This window comes from Cygnus olor, chromosome 2 (assembly GCF_009769625.2).
Source record: "Cygnus olor isolate bCygOlo1 chromosome 2, bCygOlo1.pri.v2, whole genome shotgun sequence".
Taxonomy (NCBI): domain Eukaryota; kingdom Metazoa; phylum Chordata; class Aves; order Anseriformes; family Anatidae; genus Cygnus; species Cygnus olor.
Window position 1 is genome coordinate 132364662 of NC_049170.1, and position 24010 is coordinate 132388671.

The 24010-nt window shown below is 35.3% G+C and overlaps 1 protein-coding gene across 1 annotated transcript in view; it reads left to right on the plus strand.

Moving 5' to 3' along the window:
* RALYL (RALY RNA binding protein like) overlaps positions 1 to 24010 on the plus strand; it is a 460877-nt gene that overhangs the window by 239162 nt on the left and 197705 nt on the right. The window contains 2 exon segments of the mRNA XM_040546189.1: positions 2503 to 2664; positions 2667 to 2780. Coding sequence (XP_040402123.1) covers positions 2526 to 2664; positions 2667 to 2780 — 253 coding nt within the window. The 5' untranslated portion in view covers positions 2503 to 2525.

Consider the following 24010-nt stretch of genomic DNA (forward strand, 5'->3'; position numbering starts at 1 on the left):
GCAGAAGATTTTCTTTAGATTTTTTCCCTTGTCATTTTTATTATTGTGTCAGTTATACCCAGGAATCCCAGCTGAGATTATGACATTGTGTGACAGAGCTTAGCCAAAAAAAAAAAAAAAAAGCAAGTCTAAAGTCTAAAAAGTGAAAACATAAGTATAAAAAAGTGACTTACTGAGAGTCATACAGAAAATTAGTGGAAGAGACAGGTCTACAAGCCAAGTCTACTGTTATCTAGACCAGAGACCAACATTGCCCCAATGAGATGATAAGCTTGCACAGAGAACATTAACAAGATGTTAAGACCAGACTTTCACAAACATGAACTATCACTACCCATGTGAATTTTTCCCAACAAAGGTACACCAAAATGGTGTGTATTTTGATGGCATCAGGGAATACCAGCGGTTTTCTGTTCACCAGCTATTTGAGTGCTGGAATTTTTATTTTTATGCCTAGCTACTCTGCCATGTAACCTCTTCAGATTGTGTCATTAGTGCTCTTTAAGCAGACACAGCTATGCGAAGTGCACCTTGACTCCTGTGTAAATATAGTTATATCTAAGGTGGATTTAAACTTGCAAGTTCTCAGATAATATCAGCTGTCTACTTTCTGCCAACATGGAGCTCAATGTGCAACATGTTTTTGTTTCTTAAGTGGATTGTCTTCAAACTGTACTAAGTACAGTTATGAATGTACAGTTATGAGTGTACTTAGTACTGTACGGTGCTAAGTGTACTGTTATGAGTGTTCCAAATATTCAGGTTAGCTATTTACAGGCATGACTTCAACATGCATGATCTGCACAGGAATCTAGAAATACAGATATTAACTGTGTCATATAATAAAGTTCAAAGGATTTTGATCAGGTCGGTTTCCCTGGTTTTCCATGTTGAAATCTCTGCATGCATACAGTATCTTGTGTTTCTAGAATGTATTTAAATTTGATAAACTTACAAGAAAATTTATTTTCTTCTACAGTGTTTTCTTTAAATGTTGTAATATAAAGTAAACTGTTATTTTAAGTGTTTAAGGAAGTGAAAGCAAGTTGACTGATAGCCTCCACTCTATGTATGTGCGCTTGAAAATAAGCAGAACATTTTTTAGGACTCTGGAGAATTGCCCACGTCTCCATTGTGTGTTTTATCCTAAGGGTGGGGTTTGGATCATGTGTGATGGAGACAGTCAAAGTACTGATGGCTACTGTTCACTAGGAACTGTGCAGAGTTCAGTAACAATGGTTTCTTTTTTTTCTTCAGTATAGCTTAGTATATGGTAGCTACTGATTTAAAATATGAAACTTCTGCTAGTTAATGTCAAGCTTTAGGTGTCCAGAATAGAGGTCATTATTCCTTTTCATCTTGAGAAAAGTGTGAGCAGTACTGGATTCTCTTGCCTGAGCTGCAACTGTGATATGATCAAAAGAAAGAACAGGTTAAAAAATAGTAACATAAATCTTAACTGTAAGAGATGACCTATATTTGACTGCTGTTTAAATGACCTCCTTCTTACAAAATAAGTTTTCATTCTAAAAAGGTATACATATTTTTGACATGTCTGTTATCAAATACAACTAAAGAAAACCCAGCAGCTACATGGGATAATTTATTTCTTTTCACCTCCATCTAAATAAATTGACGTAAGTGGAATGACCTGCTGGCAGGTGGAACTTGCATACATAGTAACAAAATCAAATGCACTTTAAAAGGGTGAGACTAGATGAACACAAAAAGTGTTTTTCTTATTTTGGCAAATCTTTCCCAAGAATGTATTTTTAAGATTACATATGGTCTTGTGATCTCAGAAGAAAAAGCTAAATAGCAAGTAAAACTGCATTCATACAATTAAGGAAGTTTGTTTTCATAGTTTTTAATTTTAGGAGTGTAAGCCATTTGTGTTTCCCCTGCCTTTTATCTTTCTTTTTTTTTTTTTTTTTCCACAGAATTGGTAAGGAAAATTGTTCTGATAGAAACATATTGATTGCAGTAAAGAACTATATGTTACTGGTCCTGCATTCCTTACAGTGGTCAATGATATTTAACTGGTGATAAATGTGCTCTGGCTGACACCAAACGAAAGCAAAGTTGTCTTTCATTTTTAGAATTTGTTCTCCACAGGGCCTTGAATGTTCATTTCTTTGTCATAAGATAATGATTCATTCTCTTGCTTTGCAGTTTCTAGATAGCTAGGTACTTAAAAAGTCAATTTCCAAGCATAAATCCACATATGATTACAGCAGAGCTCCAATAACAGAGCATTGTGTTAAGAGATGTATTGGTATATTTTATATCTGTAAAGATGAGAGGTTTTAATTTGGCTTATTAACAAAAATTTAAAATATATTACCTTTGTTTTATCGATAATCATTTTTAGAAAGTATAACTCTTCCAAGTTTAGATTCACCCTATGGGAAAAATTAAAAAGTGAATTATTGGTGGAAAAATCATCAAAGCCAAAGGTAACTGTATGCTATGAAACATAATTCTCTTTGTTCTTTATTTAAGGGTTAAAGCCAAGTAATCCAACCATGACCGGCAAAACACAGACCAGCAATGTCACCAATAAGAATGACCCGAAGTCCATCAACTCTAGAGTCTTCATTGGTAATCTGAACACAGCCATTGTCAAAAAAGGTGACATCGAAGCGATCTTTGCAAAGTATGGAAAATAGTTGGCTGCTCAGTGCACAAAGGTTACGCATTTGTACAGTACATGAGCGAGAGGCATGCAAGGGCTGCAGTGGCAGGAGAGAACGCCAGAATCATTGCAGGGCAGCCACTAGGTAAGTGCTTGCTCATATCATTCAAATATATTTTTCTCTTCCTTTTCTATATCATCTGTTGTTGGTACCTTGGGGACCAGTAAGTTGGTTTTTTCCATTGTTCTCTCTAAGTGTATTTCGAGGATGTTGGATCTAGCAGAATTTTGGAAATATTACATGTTACTTAGTTATTACAAAATTTTTAGTGCTATAAACTGCCGATTTATTAAGCACATTGTTTCTGAGTGCTTATACTTCTCTATGTAACCCCACTGCAGTGAATATGATTATTCATGTGAAGAAAATATAAGCATTTTCTCTTAAGGTCTATTAGTAAATTTAATGTGATATAATGAGTCTTGTCTAATAGATGTGGTTATCTTGACTGTAATGAGTCTAAAATAATATCCAGCTCAGTGGTGTGCCAGATTTTAGACAGAAGCAAAAGAATGAGTTTTGTTAGTCCTTGAACTTGTATCAAATCAAACTGTAATGCAGTTATTCGTTTAGAAAACTATTCATTTTCCATTTCATTATTCGATTTTTGCTTACAAAAATTTTAGGTTAAAGTTTTTCCCCACATAATGTTGTAGACACTGTTCCTCTGAACTCCAAACTTAAAAAAAAAAAAAAAAATATTATTATTATTTATTTTCTAGTACTTTGTTATGAATGTTTGTGTAAGTTTTGTTTTTTCCTTATTGAAAATGTCACCTCTGAAAGCTATTTCCAATTAGATATGGAGGCTGGCAATGACAAAATTATCTGCAATACAGTACTAAGCCCATCTGCTACATTTATAGTAATTACTGACAGTACAGTAAAATATTTGGGAGACATCTCTCGCTAGACCTCTGAGCTAAATTGCTCAGACCAAATCCACTTGTGTAATGGCTATGCCAGGAAGAGGTGAAGTGCAGTTAGTGTTTTGGCTGTAACAAGTCATAAAGAATGGACATGGCTTATTCATTTTCAATTTCTCAGGCTGTGGAAATCTTTTTTTCTGATTATTTGTAGAAATTGAGGTATTTGTGTTAGATATGTTGTTGTTTTGTCACAGCTGTTAAACAGTAATTTTAAATTTTATAAACCCTGTATTTTGGGTTCAAAAGAAAAACAGATTAAAGAAATCCAATTACATTTTAGGGGAGACTACTTTACAACTTCTTTTAGGAAAAGTTGTATATATGAGTGAAATAAAAGAACTCAAGTGAGAAAAGCAAGGCTACAAAGTCAGTCTGTGAGATGGCATTATTAGAAGATGTTTCCTGGAGCAGTGGTCTCTGAGCAATAGGCCATGTAATGCCATCAGTGCATTATTTACAGCTCTTTGCACACTGGTCTGACCAGATTTTTTAAACTGTGTTTTCCTAAGGCAATAGATCTGTTATTACTATGACTACTGTTGTTAGTCTCTTTTAGTTTTTCTTGTGGAGTCTGTAATATCCCAAGTGCTTTGTGCAAGAAGATGCCCTTGCTGTACTCAAAGTACTTTTGTGCTTTGTACAAAAGGTAGGTGGAGCTGGTATAAAGCCAATTAAGGGGCCAATAATTACTTGAATTATTCAAATTATTTAATAACAATGGAAAGTTTATCCACAACTAAGTTTCAGCTGTATAATCATAAAATACTTTGATTACTCTGCCAAGTCATGTGGAGGAAGATTTCATGCTTCAGTTCCTGATATATCAAGGAATATGAAGAATAAGCAAGGTGAAATTTTCTTTTAAGTGTCCCAGGCCTCATTTACAGTTTCTGTATAACAAATACAGTTGTCATTAGTATTTTCTGACAAAGAAAATGATTTTGTAGAAGTGGTACTCCTTGTTAGACAAACTGCTTCTACGAATTCATTTTATTAGCAGTAGACATTAATAGTTGCCTCAAAATAATGAGGAGCCAATAGATAAAATTTTCTTGGCGTTATGGCACAGAAGAATAACTTATGTGTAAATTGTGCTTTTGAATGGGAGGAAATAACAGGCAGGACCATTACGGTGAAACTACTTGATAATTTACAGATGAGAGAAGACAGCTCTATATCCTGAGAGCCGTGTATTCTGGAAAAAAAAAAATATATATATATATATATATATCAACAGTCAAAGTATGGAAGGGGAACAAGAAAAGAAAAGCTATTTATCAATGTACAAATAAACTTCGCTAACACAGCTGGATTTTCTTTTAAAGGGAATTAGAATATATTAATAATGCAATGAGGGCTGGATGGTAGTCAGCTGTCGCAAGCTGTTTGAAGAAAGGAATATTTGAAAAAGATTATCACATATGGTATATATGTCTGATACTACCATAGACACTAGTACTCAGTACTCAAAAGAAGGAATAAGACTCACAAAAGAAGGAATAATTTAGACTGTATTATTAATCTACATCAATCCTTTCATACTTTTGGTAAGTTGACCGTTAATGTTTGCTCTTGTCTTCTGTGTGGTCTTGCCATTCAAAATTGTGATGTCATTTACAACAGCTTTAGCAGTATTAGAAATATATTGCATGTATGTAACTGAAATTTAAAATTGAAGCTTTAAATTCTTATAGCTCTATACAGCATTATACAATTTACTGATGATAATGCTAAAATTCCCATCCAGTTTTAGGTAAGGGAACTGCATGAATGTGCATTAAGTTCCTGCCTAAATATTTTTCTGGGTGGGTTTCCAAAGTGTTAGGCTTCATAAGTACATAAAAAGGCATTTTTTAATGAATTTCTTAGAAGCACAAATCTTAAGCCTTCTTAGTGTTTGCCAGCTTTGTTGCCAGCTTTCATGTGGGTCTTTATAATTGTCCTGCTGGTCTCCTTGTACAACTCCCAAGCTCCTGCCGACATGCTTGGTGGCCAGTCTTGTATAATGGCAATGCCATGGATGTCGTAACTTCAGGGAAGCAGATTTCATGGGCTATGTGGTTCTTTCCAAAATTTCCGATCTATGACGTACATCAAGCACTAAAAATCTGTGGGGAAGAGACCTTAAAGGAACATAAAATTAAAAAAAAAAAAAATAGGAAATTTATTGGTCTTATGAAGTTCAGTGCACTTTCTTGAAGTGATATACCTTCAAGGGAATAGCACATTTTCCTGACATACAGCAGGACAGGGACAGGTCAGTATTGGGCCCAGGAGTGTGTTTCACAATGATTACTTTGTGAACTCCTTCAAGCTGGAGCCAAGAAATTATTCAACTTGTTTTAGAATAAAAACTGCAAATGATATTCCCAGTTATGAGAACACACCCACAGAATCCCCTCTGCTGTATCACCTCAAAAGTTTTTCATCTATTTAAATACATCTGAGTTAGAAAATATTTGTCCGTATCCACCTCTTTGCCACAGAGGGTAGGGAGATTAGCAGGAATAATCCTGAGGAAATACCATGTTTCTCCCCTGACCTCTACCAAGGGTAATGTTACATAATTAATTATTTAATTAAAAGACCTTTGTGTGGATTCAGACTCTGTGTGCTTATTGGCGCAGCACACCGGGCACAAACCTACGGACAGAAATGTCACACATCTGTGGTGAGAAGATGACTAGAGATCTGCTTGCTTCAAAGCAAATGGAGCAAGTCCCTTGTGGCAGTTGTGGTTTGAGGAGCAAGCTGCACTAAGACTGTAAGTTTTGGATACATGATAGAGAACACAGTTTTTCCCCTGATGTTTTCTCCTGCCGCTAAAGTTCTTCACAAGGGTCACGGCAACATTATTTAACTTTTGTGTGCATCCCCGCACACATGTATTCTGTAAAAGCCAATACCCCATACAGTATATTTCATGTTCCATAACTTTATATTCCTGATTACATTATGCGTTAGGAAAAGATTTGTAAGAGCATTCATCTGAAGTGCTGGTATACCTGTCGTAGCATCCTGCACATCACAATGTCCCTGATTTGATTGGTTTATAGTTCATAGCCTTACCTTTTGAAATTATATGACCTATTTGTTTCCTCTTTCAAGCACATTTTTTCACACTTTAAACCCAGAACAAGTGTTTGATTTGGACCAGAATAAGAGCCAAACCACCTTCATAGGCATCTTGAATAAGCAAGTTAAATACTGCTTGACTAATAGTTTTGGTCTCTGCTGTTGCTTTTGTAATACACCATAGAGTTGCATACTTGGATACTAAGAAAAAGGAAAAAGCTTACAGTACCAAGACTGTGAAAGACACTGTAGTTCTTGATTTGATGCCCTTTTTAACTAATAAATTAGTTCCATTGTAGTTTCAATCCTGTTTCGTTGCTTTAAGTATTATTCACGTATGTCTGCCTTCAGGTCTAAATTAGATGCAGTCTCTGAGTACCAAGTGAGCACATATTGACATATAGCCTAGGGTAAGATGGTGGTTTCAGATAATTATTTTGGGCGACATACTCTATTGCACATTCTTTTGAGAAGCACAGAAGCCCTGCAGGGGCTTTCTAAATGATGACTACCCAGTAGAAAATATCCAAGGAGGAGAGCAGGTAATAAAGAGGGCCTTTAGAGAGATTCGACATATACCTTTGTTGTAAATTGAATTGATGTGACAATAGGGCTGTTTTTCCTTTTGTTTCCACTGCTTCTATTCAGAACAGGTCTTCTCTGTTTTGTATTTGTAATGTCTAGAAATACCAAGGGATTTAACTATGTATTTGCAGAACCAGAACTTTCCAGAGTGAATTAATTCTTCATCTCAATCTGAAGTTCCAGACAACGTTAACTACGTCATGAATATTTGTATGCAAATATATATATATATATATTTTAGAATAAATATTTATGCTGTTTTAGTGAGCTTGTTTGTTAAAAAATGTACTTTGGCTTGAAAATTGATGCAATTATTCAAATTTCCTTAGTGGCAAAACTTTCTTTAAATCAATTTTACACTATTTGTAAGAAAGAAAATTCAAAACTGAATTAGTGATTGTTTGCTTTTAACTTTGCCACCAATTTTCAGTCAGTAGCATGCAAGTACAACAATCCTAGAATACATTCATTTGTACAACCATAAGCCATTATTTATGGAAACAATCCCGTTACACACCTGTATTCAGCTACTATAGTAGCAGGATATATCTGTGCAGAACAAAAAGAAAGTAATACTTTCCTGTTTTAACGTGTGTAATGGATGAGAAGCTGGAAAGATTTCTAATCTTCCTTCTGGCAAGTCTGTGAAGATTTGAATTTTTATGAGTCAAAACTTTCTAGGCAAGCACAATGATTGTCTTAGAGAAACCCCAGAGACTGTATGAATATTAAAAAAAAAAAAAAAAAAAAAAAAAAAAGTTTTGGTATTTTAACATATACCTTAATAAGACTTATTAAAAATAAAATGCTATATGCATACAATAATTAATTACATATTAATGTTAGATTTCAAGCCTTACACTTTAAGAAATTGGATGTTGCATGTTCACATTACTGAATCAGAAAGAGCAATACACTTTACACAAAATTCTTTGGTCCATCATAATTTTTGCAATGTAGATTCTAATGTTTTGTACTTATCAGCACTGCACCATGAATGAATAATCTGAGAACTGAAACTTAAAAATACACAAGTAATTGCCTACCCAAGTGAGCCTTAAACAAAGCCTTTAAGACTTGCTAAGTATAATGTGATAAGTATATATTGTATAGTTTTCATCACTTAAATGTTGTATCTCAAAGAATACCGTATTCTTCTGCTGTAATAACACATTTCTTTCTGATTAGTTCTTAAACAAAAGTGAATACACATGTGAAATTCTGTATCATTATCATTTTTTTTAAACAAACAAAAAATTTCAAATAAACACAAACACATGCCAGCATATATTATGCATACCTAGAGTGTACAACACACAAACCTATAAAAGCTGTGAGAGATCATATGATATTGACTTATTGTGGGGATGATTTTTAAATTTGCTGAATTATATAACTACTTTGCTGGACTCTTCTTGAATCAAGATTAATTTCTATTGAAAAATAGCTGCCATCGTTAGGATGAGCTTTAGAGAAGATTTTCATCTGGTGTTTCTTATATTGAACAAAACGTAAAGTAATGATAAAGAAAAAATTTAAGTACCAAGTGGTTTTCTAAAGCAAAATAAATGAATAAATATAAAGTGAATATAAATATAAATGAATAAATACATAAATAGCCATGATGAATATAATTCCATCTATGTCTCAGGAACCTAGAGTGAAAATGAGGATATCAGCTTGGTCCTGTGCTGTCTTTATTAAAATCTTTTCCCACTAAATCACATCTTAGATGATTTCTTCATCACTCAGTCCTGAGGCATGAATAGAATATTGCAAAACTTCTGAGAAAAATATATTAATTAATATTCCACTGCTTAGTTCAAAGTTTAGATTTTACCACTAGAATTGACTCTTTAACCTTATTTTCAATCTGTTCCTATATTTGGGAACAAGTATGATCCTTTTTCAGCCTATTCCTATATGCAGGAACAGGGACTCTGCCTAAATCTATCCCATAAGTCTCCACCTTCTTGATGCCTACCCATGTCCTTGTGTTCTTGGTTCCACCTATGTAACAGCTGACATTATTGTGAAATCTCACTGTAGGGGACCTTGGAAACAAGCACTGATCATTGCTCATGAGGGTCTTCTGGTAATAGATAATTTCCAGATTCCATCCCCATCGCACACTTTGGTCTTACCCAATACTTTTATACCTTTTATTGTTGCTTCACTAAAATTCATTGTCTACAGCCACAACAGTAGACAATGCTTCAGCAGAGTAATGCAGTTGACTTTCCGTATGCTTTTGATTGACCCTAGTCATCTCTCCAAGGTTCTGTTTATTTGTTTGATTGATAGATTTGTTTTGTGATTTTTGTTTTTGTTGTTGTTGTTTTAATCAGTATTTTCTCATCTTCAATATAGTAACACTGATGTGAACCGTTTCAGGTACTATCCATACATATAAATCAAATCATATGAAGGAAGGGTTATTTTTAACAATCACTCTATCAGCTGTTCAGGGCAGGACAATTTCATAATTAATGTGTGCTTTTTTACAGAAGGGCAAACTCAATGTTTCATTGTGTAATTAAAATCTATATTCTAATGGAATAAACCACTTCACTAGGTTGAGAACATCTAAAATAAGAATGAGTGAGTTTTACTCCCTCTATCTTACAAAATATTCCATTTCGCTCTTACTGGGACTTGGTCATTCTAACTCATTATGAAAACTGAAACTCCAGTTTAGATCTGACTTTCTGGCAGAACTAAAAGTTCTGCATACTCAGAAAAGTTCTAAGTACATATTAAGAAAATAGTTGTAGCTATGACATGAACACATGACAGCATATCTTAATTTTTCTTTACTTGAGGTCTGCTCCTTTGAAATTCCTCATACATTTCTAAACTAAAATAAACTAAAGCATGTAAAGTTGTACACGGCACAAGGTTTTATGCTCTGAATAGCCTGATATCAACTCACACAAATGTTAACTACTTCCTCCATCATAAAATCAAGACTAATGATTGCTTGCTGTCAACAAAGGTTCATGTAAAAAAAAGGCAATATATGTACATAATACACATATACATATATACATATTAACATAGGACTCGCTTAGTCCTCTGCAATATCCTTTCACACTTAAAATCATGAACAAGGTGCTATTACAGGATCTTTGTCCTGCCTTGCTGCTTGACGTGTCTGAGTCTAAAATAGGGTCTTGCCTGTATTAAATACTACTTCCTTAGTCATTCTACCATTGGGTTTCATAAAAAAGATACACTTTAAATTCTTTAAAAGTACTTGCAAAAAAATATTTCCATGTTCATGGGTCTATCTGATATATCCATCATAATGTCATAAGTGCTTTTTCAAAATCTTTAAGCATTACTTGAAGTTTCCAGTACTTCAGCATTTACTCCTCACATGTCTTGATGAAATTTTTTGGTTTTAGCAAATAATATCCAGTAGTTCCTTCTTGATTTTAACATAATTTTGTGTTAATTCTGTTGCATTTATGAGAATTTATGTTAAAAATATATATTTTTTTGTGGCAAATGAAATCCCATACCTTTTCTTAAATGCCTTGCTTTGAGTAGCAACTGCTGGATTCATTAAAATTTGTGCAGCTGTTCTATAATATTTCTTTCTGAACATGCAGAGATAAAACCACTGTCATGATAAGTTCTCTTATAACATATGTCTCAGTGTCTCATGCAAGATATACTATATAAAGACAAGAATTATCTCTAGGATGCTCTGCAAGTTTTGTTTTTGTTGTCCTAGGAGGTCTCATGTTGTCTACAACTTCACATTTTTGTTTGCTCTAGCTTGATTCAACCTGAATTCAGTTTCATTCCTTCACTTAAAAGAGAATCCAGATTGAGCTTGCTATTTTCTTCTTTATCATTTGATGACACTTTGTTCAGTATCTGATCAAGTACTACATGTGTTAGTACTTGAAATATCATGTCATCTGCCATATATCTGTGTTATCTCATTGTTTTGTTAAAACACTTCACTTACTGACCTTGTTCCAAAAAGCATGTGGAAAGATTTGTATCTGCTCAAGGGTGCATGAGAAATGCACAGGTCAGATGATTTCTCAACTAAATCTGACCTGTTAATATTTATCTTTCTAATCTACAACGGAAGTATGTTTGTTCTTTATCAAGTATTCAGAACTAAATGGGTGACAGAACAGAGTAATGTTATTTTAGTGTATTGGGGAATCCAGGCATATCCCAGTCCTGCTATTTGTGAACTATGGCTGTTAAACTTACGAAATATCTTCCCTTTCCGACATTACTGAGCCATTTGGTGAAACAAGTGTAGCTAAAATTTCTCTCACAAGGCTACTGGTGTAGCAAACAAAAATGCTTAACTTGATCATAGTCCCAGTTCATGCAGGTAGCTACTTCATGTGATGATCTTTGAGGATTAGTATTCCTCTCTTTCTTTCCCTTCTTAACAGCAAGATCAGCTAAAATGCAAGTGTTAGAATCATAGAATCATAGAATATCCCCAGTTGGAATGGACCCATAAGGATCAAGTCCAGTTCCTGGCACCGCACAGCTCTACCCAAAAGTTTAGACCATGTGACTAAGTGCACAGTCCAATCGCTTCTTAAATTCAGACAGGCTTGGTGCAGTGACTACTTCACTGGGGAGCCTGTTCCAGTGTGCAACCACCCCCTCAGTGAAGAACCTCTTCCTGATGTCCAGCCTAAAATTCCCCTGCCCCAGCTTAACACTGTTCCCGCGGGTCCTGTCACTGGTAATAACGGAGAATAGGTCACCTGCCTCTCCACTCCCCCTTGTGAGGAAGTTGTATACTGTGATGAGGTCCCCCCTCAGCCTCCTCTTCTCCAGGCTGAACAGGCCCAGTGACCTCAGCTGCTCCTCATAAGTCTTCCCCTCTAGGCCCTTCATCATCTTAGTACCCTTCTCTGGACACTCTCCAATAGTTTCACATCCTTTTTGTACTGTGGTGCCCAGAACTGCACACAGTACTCAAGGTGAGGCCACACCAGCGCAGAGTAGAGTGGGACAATCACTTCCCTCAACCGATTAGCAATGCCGTGCTCGATGCACCCCAGGATACGGTTGGCCCTCCTGGCTGCCAGGTCACACTGCTGGCTCATATTCAACTTGCTGTCAACCACAACCCCCAGATCCCTCTCTGCGGGGCTGCTCTCCAGCCTCTCGTCACCCAGTCTGTATGTATAGCCAGGGTTGCCCCATGCCAGGTGCAGGACTCGGCACTTGCTTTTGTTAAACTTCATGTGGTTGCTGATCGCCCAGCTCTCCAATCTGTCCAGATCTCTCTGCAAGTCCTTTCCACCCTCATCCGAGTCCACAACTCCTCCAAGTTTGGTGTCGTCGGCAAATTTGCTCAAAACACCTTCTAGTCCTACATCCAAATCATAAAAATTATAATTATAAAAACATTGAAGAGGACTGGCCCTAAAATGGAGCCTTGAGGGACCCCACTAGTGACCATCCGCCAACCAGATTAGGCCCCATTTACCACAACCCTTTGAGCCCTGCCCGTCAGCCAATTACTCACAATTGTGTTCAATTCAGTGTTCTTAACTGAGATGAGAAACGCTTGTGAAGATAATATTTGCTGCCTCAGATTTGATTTCATGTCTACTTTCCTTTCACACCCAAGGAAAACACAATAGAAAATACAATGTTTCTCCTCAAGGATCTACCTCAACTTTTATGCTTAATCCTATGGTCCTCTAAGGGACAGATAGCTTCATCAGCAATCATATATATGGGGAAAAAAAGTTAATACTAACTAAGTAAAAATCCAATTACTTTTCAGCACTTCATACAGACAAAGTGAAATTCACTATCAAAAAAGGGAGATTTGACAAATGAAGTGCTCAAATTCTATACTACTGTTCCTACTTTCCCCAAAATAAGCTCTAGTATTGGTAAACTCTGCTGCAGGCTGAGTAAAATTCATTTTCTAAGTATTTTCTTGACTCAGAACTGAACAATCTTTTTTTGTGTTCTTGATCATTATCATTACAACTGTTTAACTGACCAACTTTAGACTCTCCTATAAAATTCATGGCAGCACAATCAAATCTGCTTTGTTTTTCTTTTGTTTGTTTGTTTGTTTTTTTCATGTTTTCATGTCAGCACTTGTCATTTCATTCACAATCCTTAAGAGTCCCTTCCAACCCAAACTCTTCTTCGATTCTGCAATTTTTCAAATGACCAACTAAAAAAGAATTAGTTTCATTTTGAGTATAAAGCTTGATATTTTGTAAGTAAGTTGTAAAAGTCCCTCTGTACCTTTCAGAATACATTGTAGAATACCTTGCAAAATACCTTGCATTACTTACAAAATGGTAACACACCTATAAGGTACTGCTCATGTTCAAACTCAGTCAGGAATTTCTAATTTGATATACATGTTAGTTTAGGTATATGAAGCCTGAGCTATGTCTGATCAGAAGGTAGCAACCAGATGGCAGAAAGCTAAGAACATACACTATGTTGGTCTGGAAAGAAATACGTTTTCACAACTAATTTTCACAACTAATCCACAGAGAAATTTGCTAAAACTTGTCTCCTAGCTGCCACTGAGGATGACCTGTGACACATTTAACAAGCTTGATGTCCGTTAACTTAGCTATCTTCATGCCCCACATTGTTGCACAGAACAGACATGTCTTTTATGACATTAAAAATAATAATAAAAAAATAAAAATTAAAAATTGAAATTAAAAATAAAAACAAACAAAAACAAAAGCAAAAATTAATTTAAAATAAAAATAAAGTCTCTGTTACCATGAGGAAGATCTCTCGTTTTCCTTTTTTTTTTTTTTTTTTCTGGGGGGGAGGAAATAGTCTCTCTAAAGACTTAAACTGTTTTTTCTTTTGCTTTGTATCAATCTCAGCTTTATGACATCTTTTTCAGTCTAGTTTTGTTACTTGTTTCTCTTAGTATTCTTCCCCCACGTAATGTTCACTGACTTGATGTTATCCAAACACTATTGTTATGATCACAGTCATTCCTAAGCACTGTTAAAATCTCATTGAAAAAAAAGTCATTTCCAATTGGCTGCTGTGGTAATTTGCTGTAGACATCTGTGCTACTTCTCCTACTGTTTGCAGTTAAATGGCAAATTCTACGTTTCTTGTGCTTTCTTTCATTCTGCTCCTGGTGCTTCATACAAATATGGAAGAGAAAGGAACAGAACATTAATGCGTTTGAAGTGTAGTGTTAACTTTCAAGTATTCTAGTTTGGGAAGTATATAATGTTTTCTAGTTCTACTTCTACCTTAATTTTTCTGGACTCAAGTTCACACCTTACTTCATGAAATCTATGTCTATTTAATTTGTCTTTCATGTGAGAAACAAAATTTGACTAAAAACATAAAATTTGAACTGAGTGGATTTAAAGTAGCTGCTAAATGACAGCAAAACCCTTGCATGAGAAAATCTGAAACAGTTTCAGGGTGTGATTGACTTCTTATCCTATAAATCAATATCTTAAAAGTTCTTCTGTTTTGTTCAGGTAGACTTTATCTCTTGATTTGATACTGGAATTAGGCTGGAAGGGACAACACTTGGTCCAACTTCTTGCCCAAAACAAGGCTGAATCAAAGCAATGATAGTCCAGGCTGTTTTTCAGCCACTTTGTCATCCACTCATGCAGTCTATATCTCCTAGTCTTTGTCTGTGACGGTACTATGGCAGATCTTGTCAAAGACCTTGCTGAAGTTAAGGTGAAGAGCACTTATGCTACCTCTTCCTCAATCTGGTGAGCCAGTCATCTCATAATAGAAAGCTCATCATTTTGTTCAGGCATTATTCACCCCAGTAAATCTGCTGACTGCTCCTAGTCATCTTCTTCTTCATGTAGCTGGAAATGGCTCCCAGAATGATTTGCACATAATTGACTGATCTGTCTTATCTGGCTGGTCCCTCTCCAATATTAGGAAAAGCACACCAGAGTCCGTCCTGAACACAGAAGTTGACACACATATAGTCAGAACAACAACAGATTTATTGCCCTGCTTCAAAGCACATAGATCAGGCACAGGAGTACTGCATAGGGACCTCCAGAGACCTCTGAATACTTGAAATTCTTCTCTATATATTCCCTTTTCGCCCCTCAACATTTCGCAAGTTCTTCCCCTTTGCTACACCTTATCACCTCCCCCACCAAAAAAAAAAAAAAAAAAAAAAAGTCTTTCCTTGCCTACACCTAACCCATTGATCCTTATTTTAACTTTATAAATTTATATGGTATTTATGATAGATTTGCCTGGAAATGACTCCTTTATTCAAGAATTCTGTCAAGCTTGTACCAAACCCTCCCCCAAAACTTGCTTTTTAAATCTACAGTATTTTGGCTTGTTCATACTACTATCTTTCAGTGATACCAGAGGTTGGGATTATTAAAATAAATTAAATGAAATGTCACTGAAACAAGAATCATTGGCTATAGAATTAGATTTGCAGGAAAATAAATATTTAGAATAGGTAAAACATTATTGACAGGGAACTCATTTAAAAATTAATTTTAAAATTACAATTCAAGTTTTGATTAAAACAATGAAAAGACTTTAAACAGATAAAGTTTCAGAAATTCAGTAAAGAACTCTTGTAAAAGGTTGTTTGTTTTTACATATCTTGTATGTTTTATTGTGTGTTACAAATGGAGAAATTATCATTTTAGAGTGACAAGGAATCACTTCTAACAGATATATCTAGCATTAAAACTACTATTCACCTTTGCCCAGCTTTGAAAATCAAGAGTGATATTAAATGATCTTACTGCAGTTCTAGCAATTACATTGCCAAAGTTCAGAAGGTCATATTAATGTATTAAAAAAAAAAAAAAAAAAAGGTCTATGTCTTAGGCAGATTATTAAAGTTATAAGTGTGCAGCAAATTATTTTGGTTTCGTTTTGTGTATTCTTAATTATAAATATATATTTATTATTTTTAATTTCTTTGAAAGTTAAATGGCTATTATTTGAGTGTAATTATTAAATAAAAAATATTATCAAAGCCTTAACAGTGCAACTGAATGTGGTTTTCCTATGTGCATAATAACAATATGCACCAACATTTACTCATCAAGCAACTACTTATGAAGATGCAATAGTGAACTGAACTGAAGCTTAAGACAACCTAAACTTAACTGAAACTTAGTTCTAATAACATTCGCAAAAGAACTTGAAAACTGAATTGATGGAAATACTTCCTTGCTGCCACTTCTATAAAAGACAGGTTAGTTTTGTAGGTAAGGGAATGGTCACTGGTTTACTTTTTCACTTTTTGAAGATTCATTTTGTCTCTTGTCCAGGTTTTGTTCAAAGGTAGTAGAGGAAAGTTGAATGCAAACAATCGCCTTACAGCAGATAAAATTGACACTCACACCACTGTTGCAGCAGCTGGAAAAACAGTCATGAATTTTTACAGACTGGCTTTAGAGGTCCTTATATTCTGTTAATTGGCGCTTAATGCTGATTTATTCATTTTCTACTCTTAAATTCTGGGTTTTATTTAAATCCACATGCAAGCAAGAAAGAAAAGGCAGGAAAAATAGGATTTTTTTTACATGCAAATAAACTGGTTATGATTTTTTTCTTTTCTCTTGTGTTGTGCAAGATGAAGTAGAAATTTCAATCTAATTCACTGGCATTTTTAAATCACATTGATCAGAAATAAAGTCCTTGTGTGTAAGAATATCTAAAATTAAGGAGAGAGAAAAAGACAAAGGGAGGAAGGGAGGGAAGGCGAAAGGAGGAAAGAGAGGGAGGGGAATAGAAAAAAGAGAGAAACAGAAAGACAGCAAGAGAAAGAGAGATACTGAGTGAAAGAGAGAGAGGAAAAAAAAATGAAGGAAAATTATTTAATTCATTCATGTAGGGACAATATGACAATATGACTGAAACACATAAGCTACCAGGCAGGAATGTTAAAAATAAAAATAAAAATAAATAAATAAATAAATAACCTAACTGCAGGAGTTCATCTCACCATGATTCATATTCAGCTAACTGGAATTATGCATAGAGCAGAATTGTGAAGCTTCATAATTTCTCATATCTTCATGTCTTTTCTCTCTGAAATTATACACTGTCTTGGAGGGAATGCCCCAAATGGTGGTGGGTTCAGGGTTTGGCCTGACATTGCAGGTATCAATGGATTTCCCCCCAGTCTTGGGAGCAAGACAGCAACTTTAGCTACTGCAAAGTTTATGTATTCTGGTCCATTTGCTCCATGGATTCTGTGAAAGGGCAGTACAGCAATGGTAATTCATAGGGAATGTCATTATTTTTTGTAGTGACTGTGTAAACTTACCAACAGTAATCTAAGCCATCTGTTTCAAATTTTGATGGTATATCCGTAGTGAGATACTTCAACAGCTAACTGCATCATCGCTGTACACAATATATTTATTTCAGTAAAAGTTCATTAGCATTCACTGGAATCCTCTGGCTCTGTGATACTAGCAGAAAATGTCAAATTGTTCTTAGAATTTATAAGAAGGTATAAAATTCATGAGCTGAGACAATGAAAATCCCCAAGAAATTATGGCTACCATATTTTGTACTTATTTTGGCACATGATTTCTTTACGCCTACAGAAATGAAGGCAAGTCATCTAACCATTCGTCGAGTCAGCGTTTTCTGAAATAAGAGGATATGAAAAGTGCTTACTAATGACTTCTTGGCACCTATCCTAATACATCTAGAATGAGAGCAGCAGGGAAAAAATTACAAGTTCCATAGTATGGCATTCAGATCCCAATATATTCACTTCAATAAAGATTCCTTCAGACTTCAATGCTATTATGCTCTTGGCATCTTGGTCAGAGGAGAATGTCTTAGTGTCCTTCAAGAACCTAGAAATTTAACTTTTTTAACTTTTTTTTTTTTTTCAATAAATAAGAGAAAGTAATGAGAAAAAGGAAAGGGTACAAAATCTGTGTAATAAGGCAAAATCTAGGACTCCACTGAATCTTCTTGTGCTTAATTTGAACTCTATCCAAATTTCTATCTATTACAAAAGACAATTTCGTAATTCTAAGGCCTGTTGCGGAAGAAATCCGTATTGATAGATAGAGAGGAACCAATTATGGAACAAAAATGCAGTGATTACTTAGGTACAAATGGTCACAAGCTGATCATATTTATTATATTTGCTGCTCATAAAGGCCAGTTTCATAAACCTTGAAAGTAGATATGAGCCAGTTCAATTTGGAGAAAGAGCTGAAATGGGAAAATATGATCAGGAATGATTAAAATATTTTAATAGTTGCTGAAAGAGAAATAATCATAAAAAGAAACTGGTATGCTTAAAAACACAGCATAAAAAATCCAATCCAAGAAAGCTGTAGGTAACCGAAACAATAGAAGATGAAGACATATTAAATTAGATTAGATTTATGAGTAGCTTAAACATAAAGAACAAAGAGAATTTGAAAGAAGGCTATTACTCATTTCTGGGAAGAAATGTGGGGGATTTTGTTGTTGTTGTTGTTTTAAATATAGCTGTATATGTAAGGGGCTTTGGGTTTTTTTGTTTGTTTGTTTGTTTTTCTCCTGTATTTGGAAATTTCTAGATACATTCAGATCTCAGAATGAAGATGACATGGTTTCCATTCCAATGTTCCTTAGATAAAATAAATTATCTTTAAATCCTGAGGTCAAATTAATTTTCACCTTGAGTTTACTAAAGAGAAGACAGAGAAGTTCTCCAAAGAAGTTCTCAGCTCCTAATGTCTGCAGGATTATTTTCAGTAAGTCTTGAACTGGAGTAAAAGTTTCAGAAAGGTAGAAGTTTCACGTGGGTGAATTGCCCAGCTCACACCATAGTTCAAAACAAATCAGGATTTAAGTGGCTTATTGATTTGTTAATAACAAACTGGAACTCATGACCAATACCATCATCAGTACTGGGATGCTAGACATTCACAAAATATTAACAAATGCTTTAAGATTTCTCTAGTGGTTGGCAACCCTGCCCAGAGCAGTGTGTTTGAAACTAGATGATCTTTAAGGTCTTTTTCAACCCAAGCCATTCTATGATTCTATGAAATCCCCTTCTAAAGCTAATCCCAGCAAAGCACCCCCCTCCTGCTCTGGAAGATGTGTTTGCCCCAGCCACCCGCCCACCATCCCAGAGGCAAAAGAAGCCCCGATGAGGTGCCCCACATGCCAAGGGTATAGGTCTCAGGGTGCCCACAATCTGGCTGTGGGCAAGCTGGAGGAAGTGGCTGAGGGTGCCTGTGGGGGGATCCGCACTGCCAGGCCCAAGCAGAACTCCTAGTGCCATGAGGCCACATCTGCCAGGGTCACACCAGCCCCACTGCTGCCTTTCTCCCCTCTTCTGCCCACTATAAATTCTTGTGTTTCACATGTATTGCTGTGTAGCTGACTCTTTTTAACCAAAAGTCTTCTGGTAATTCCTTGACTGATGTTTAATTCAGCTCATGGTTCCTCTTTACCAAGCTTGGTTTTGGGCAAACAATCCCTCAAGCAGTTTGGTGTCCCACTTCCCCACACCCTTACACCCACTTCTGTCTTTTTGGCTGCTGCTATCCTAGCCTCTTTGCCAAGGGCTGGCCCTGTGATCATGCCCATGAGAAGAAACTGAACTTTGTGTAAGTAATTTAAAATGGTGAAAAGGCCACGCTGTGTAATAATAGTTCTGTCATAATTGTTTTAAATTTCAGGGAGAGAGTAATGAAATTGCTGGACTTTGATCAAGAATGAGCATGGGGATAATCTTACTAGTATCAACATGACTTTACTGAAAATAAGTCTTAAGAAATGAAAGATGTATCCATTTTATGTATATTTCAACACTAAATAGTAAGGTTGAATTGATGTAACGTATTTCTGCAAGGTACTTGATTCATTCCAAGTGGAAATTTGATTAATAAAGTGCCTTATGACATTGGTATGGCACATGCCAAATAGATTAAAAACTAGTCTCAAAAGACTTGTAAATGCAAAGTAATCATAAAACAGGTGTGTGGTTTTTCATGGTAGAATCAGTTTTTTAATCATTCCTTCTCATAGTCTGAAAGAGAACAGAAATCACTGAAGAATGTGGAAGAAAACAGGACAAAGATATCAAAACAGAAAATAAATAGCAAAATGGTAAGTTAGAACAAAAGTGTGACTTCTTTAAGTATAATATCTAACACTTTGCTGATGTGTTCTTCAGCATGGAAGACAAAAGTGTAACAAAATCTGAAGGCTGTGAGCTGAAGTGAGAACAAGGAAACCTCAAAATAGAGCACATATGTGAGGGCATTAGGAACAGTTTACCAAAAGTTTTAGTCACAATTTCTAAAGTAAGCATTAGATGTTATTGTAAAGGACATGTCCTATTTCATCCCAGATTTAATTTGAGGAAGTTTTGTGGTCTGTTGTACCAAACCAGACTGGATCTGTCCAAGTGTTTTAGGTCATAGCTAGTAAGTCATGCAAACATCCTGGAAGAGTAAATGAGAAATGGAGTAATTCAGTTTTGCTGATGTAGCCAAGATTTCATCACAGACATATGAATAAACAGTGATGTTGTTATAATCTGAATTTACCAGGACCCAGGTTCAACCAGTGTAATTAGAGGTAAGGTAGCTGAGGGATCCACTCTTAGATATTTTATACTTGTGTTGGGGTACTGACTACCACACAGAAACTTGTCAATTAAAGGATATTAATCTCTTAAGAGCCTTGCAGCTTCGGCATATACATATTCATTCATTTTTGACAGTTTTACATGCCACTCAGACAATTCAATTTCACATTAGCTTGTTCTAGTTTTCTCTTTATGGATAATTTAGTGGTGACTGGACAACTGGCAGATAAGTTGTTAAACAGGGGCTTGCTCAGACTTCTATAAAAAAAAAAAAAAAAAAAAAAAAAAAAAAAAAAAAAAAAAAAGATCATTCCATGGCTAATTTAGGTATAATAAAATATATAAGCAAGAATATAAGTTCTAGTTTTAGGAAAATAATTTAACTTGTTTTAATAAACAATCACAGAATTAACAGGAAATACTGAAGTGGGAAATATCCAAATCAGTATTTCTGTTAAATGTTGAATACTTTGTTACCACTGAAATGGTTTGGAAGCAACATAGAGACTTACAGAATACTTCATTTTGAGAAAGAGGTCAAGAGGTCACCAAGCCCAAGCTCCTGCTCAAAGCAAGGGCAATACTGAATTCAGATCAGATTGCTAAGGGCTTTGTCCAGACCAGTGGTGGAAAATTCCAGACAAAGCTTCAACAATCTCTTTGGATAAACACAATAAATCAAGAAAGAAAAAAAAAAAAAAAAAGTTCTTAATTTTATTAAGGCCTGTAGTGATTTATGTCTGATATTAATAACAAATCTATAGATGTTACAGAAATAGTCTTGTTATGTCAGCAGCTTTGGAAATTAGATTAGCAATATTCACCTAACAACAAGCTTGGCTTAATTTATCCAACAGAAATAAATATTATTTTTTTTTCCCAGTAGCATTTACAATAAAATAAATAAGGGGGCAGGTGGGATTCAGAAAACAGATCTTTCTACACCATTTTTATTTATTTCTTTTCAGCTCTTTTTTTATATTAAAGTAGATATTCACGTGACTGGTAACAAAATCTATAAGAAAATGGAAAACTTGTGAATAAGATCAGTCTTGTTTTACTTTTCTGTGCTACAGAAGTAATGGTTTTACCCATCAAGCCCCTAACGTTTATTTTATTGCAACATACTTTTTCATTCCAGACAAGCAGAGACATACTTGCACCCAACTTTCTGACCATTATAGCTATAAAATTATTTGTCCTTAGGAAAAAAAGAGACAAACATAATAACTCCATTAGCTTAATACCATCTTAATGTCTTAAGTGTTTTTTCTTAGGATGAAATTAACCCTGGTGCAAAGGGCTACAATCAAATTCATTTGGAGAAAGTGCACTCTTCTTGCTAGAATCACTACTTCTTGAAACTTCCATTAGTGATCTCATTCTTAGCTCTCATCTCTTCTGTAGCTCTGTTCTACTTTAATTTACCGCAGTACATCAGATGATGATCACACATCTACCACATCCCTGAATGTTTTCTCTTTAGAGAAGCCTTGCAAAATTTAGCAGAAAATATGATAGCTCTTTCAGAATTCCTTCCTCAAATGATTAATCCCTGATGGTTCTTTATTGTGTGTCTGGGCCGACAGCAGGTCAGAAAAGATTAGGATTTTACTGCCCTCATATTTCAGAACCTTATTTTAGTAGTTGCAGCCAGGATTCTTTCTCTTCCCCTTATATCGGAGTGTAGCAATTACAGTCCTCTCACATTACCCTGAAATGCTGTTCCCCTCATGGGCATCCTGTAATTTCTCTTCTCAAGCAGCAGATCTTGCAGGATGAGAGCTTAGCCACACAGTGGTCTTCAAATAATTTGAAATGTTTCATTATTGTATTTTTTCCGTTAGCTATTTAGAACTTTGCACATTTATAAAAGCATATTTGGAAAGCAATATGCTTTTGTTTGCATCTGGGTAAAAAGTACTTTTAATACGGAATTTTGAAAACTATATTTGAAAATATATTTTTCTCCTTCTTCATCCAATTCTAGTCAGACTGTAACTGCAAAGGAAATTTGTTTTACAATGCAGGCTCATCTCTGCCAACATCTTATGACACAAAATCCCCAGCAGAATTTTAATTTGCATAACATTACGCATATTTGCATGAAATATTGCCCAATGGTACTAAGAGCACCAGTTTCTCCCTAAGCCCCAATTAATTAATCTGTGTCCCTCCAGACCTACATCAATTTATTATGCATTCTTAGTATACCAACATCAATTAATTATGTACTTCCCAGCCCCACATCAATCATTTTGTGCCCTTCAGCCAGCTTTGCACCCCTCACAGCCCCACATCTGGATGAAAATATACCCCTTGCTTTTCTCATAGTTGTGGATGCCTCTCAGTGATTTTGCCAGCCAGCAGAGAGCTTTAGGAGCTCCCTGCTCATACTATAGCCCATCAAGGCCTGATATTTTAGAGATGGTAGGGTAAAACCTCAGCAGACAAATTGCTGTCTGATGGAACATTGTGAAAATAGTGCAACACTTTTGTTTTGTTTTGTTTTGTTCCCTTCCCTTTTGTCCCATCCTTCTTTCTGAACTGAATTAGAAACTTATTTATACATTACTGATATTATCTAGTATTGATTTGGTTTTGGAGTTATTTTGCTCCTGTTCCCAGTACATTTTGTCAAAAAGTTTTGGCTGTGACTGTGCTGTGTACTGAAGGTGTTGTGAGAGTAGCCCATTGACTTCACACTCAGAAAAAGTGGGAGAATCTTAACTTTTTAATTTAACAGGCAGTGTGCCCTTCCTTCCAACCCATAGGCCCACCAGCAGTCAAACTTGGGAGCAACAATTTCCATTAGCTGCAAATGATCCAGACATTCAAACCATGATCAAGATATTGGTTCAGGTTGACTGGCACTTGTTTAAGTATAGGGAATGAAAATGTGACAAGGGTGTGAAAGGACATACGCAAAACACAGACTATAAGTAGTGACTGGAGAAAGATAGTGAATTAGGATTCTGACTATTTCACATCAACCTCCTTCCAGAGTTGTCTTTTTTTTTTTTTTTATATTTTATTTAGTTAGTTGGTTTGGTTTATACACTGTGTGCTTAGGGGAAAACAGAAACTCATATCACATGTTCATCAATTTCCATATTTTATCTGGCAATCAGTCTTATTCA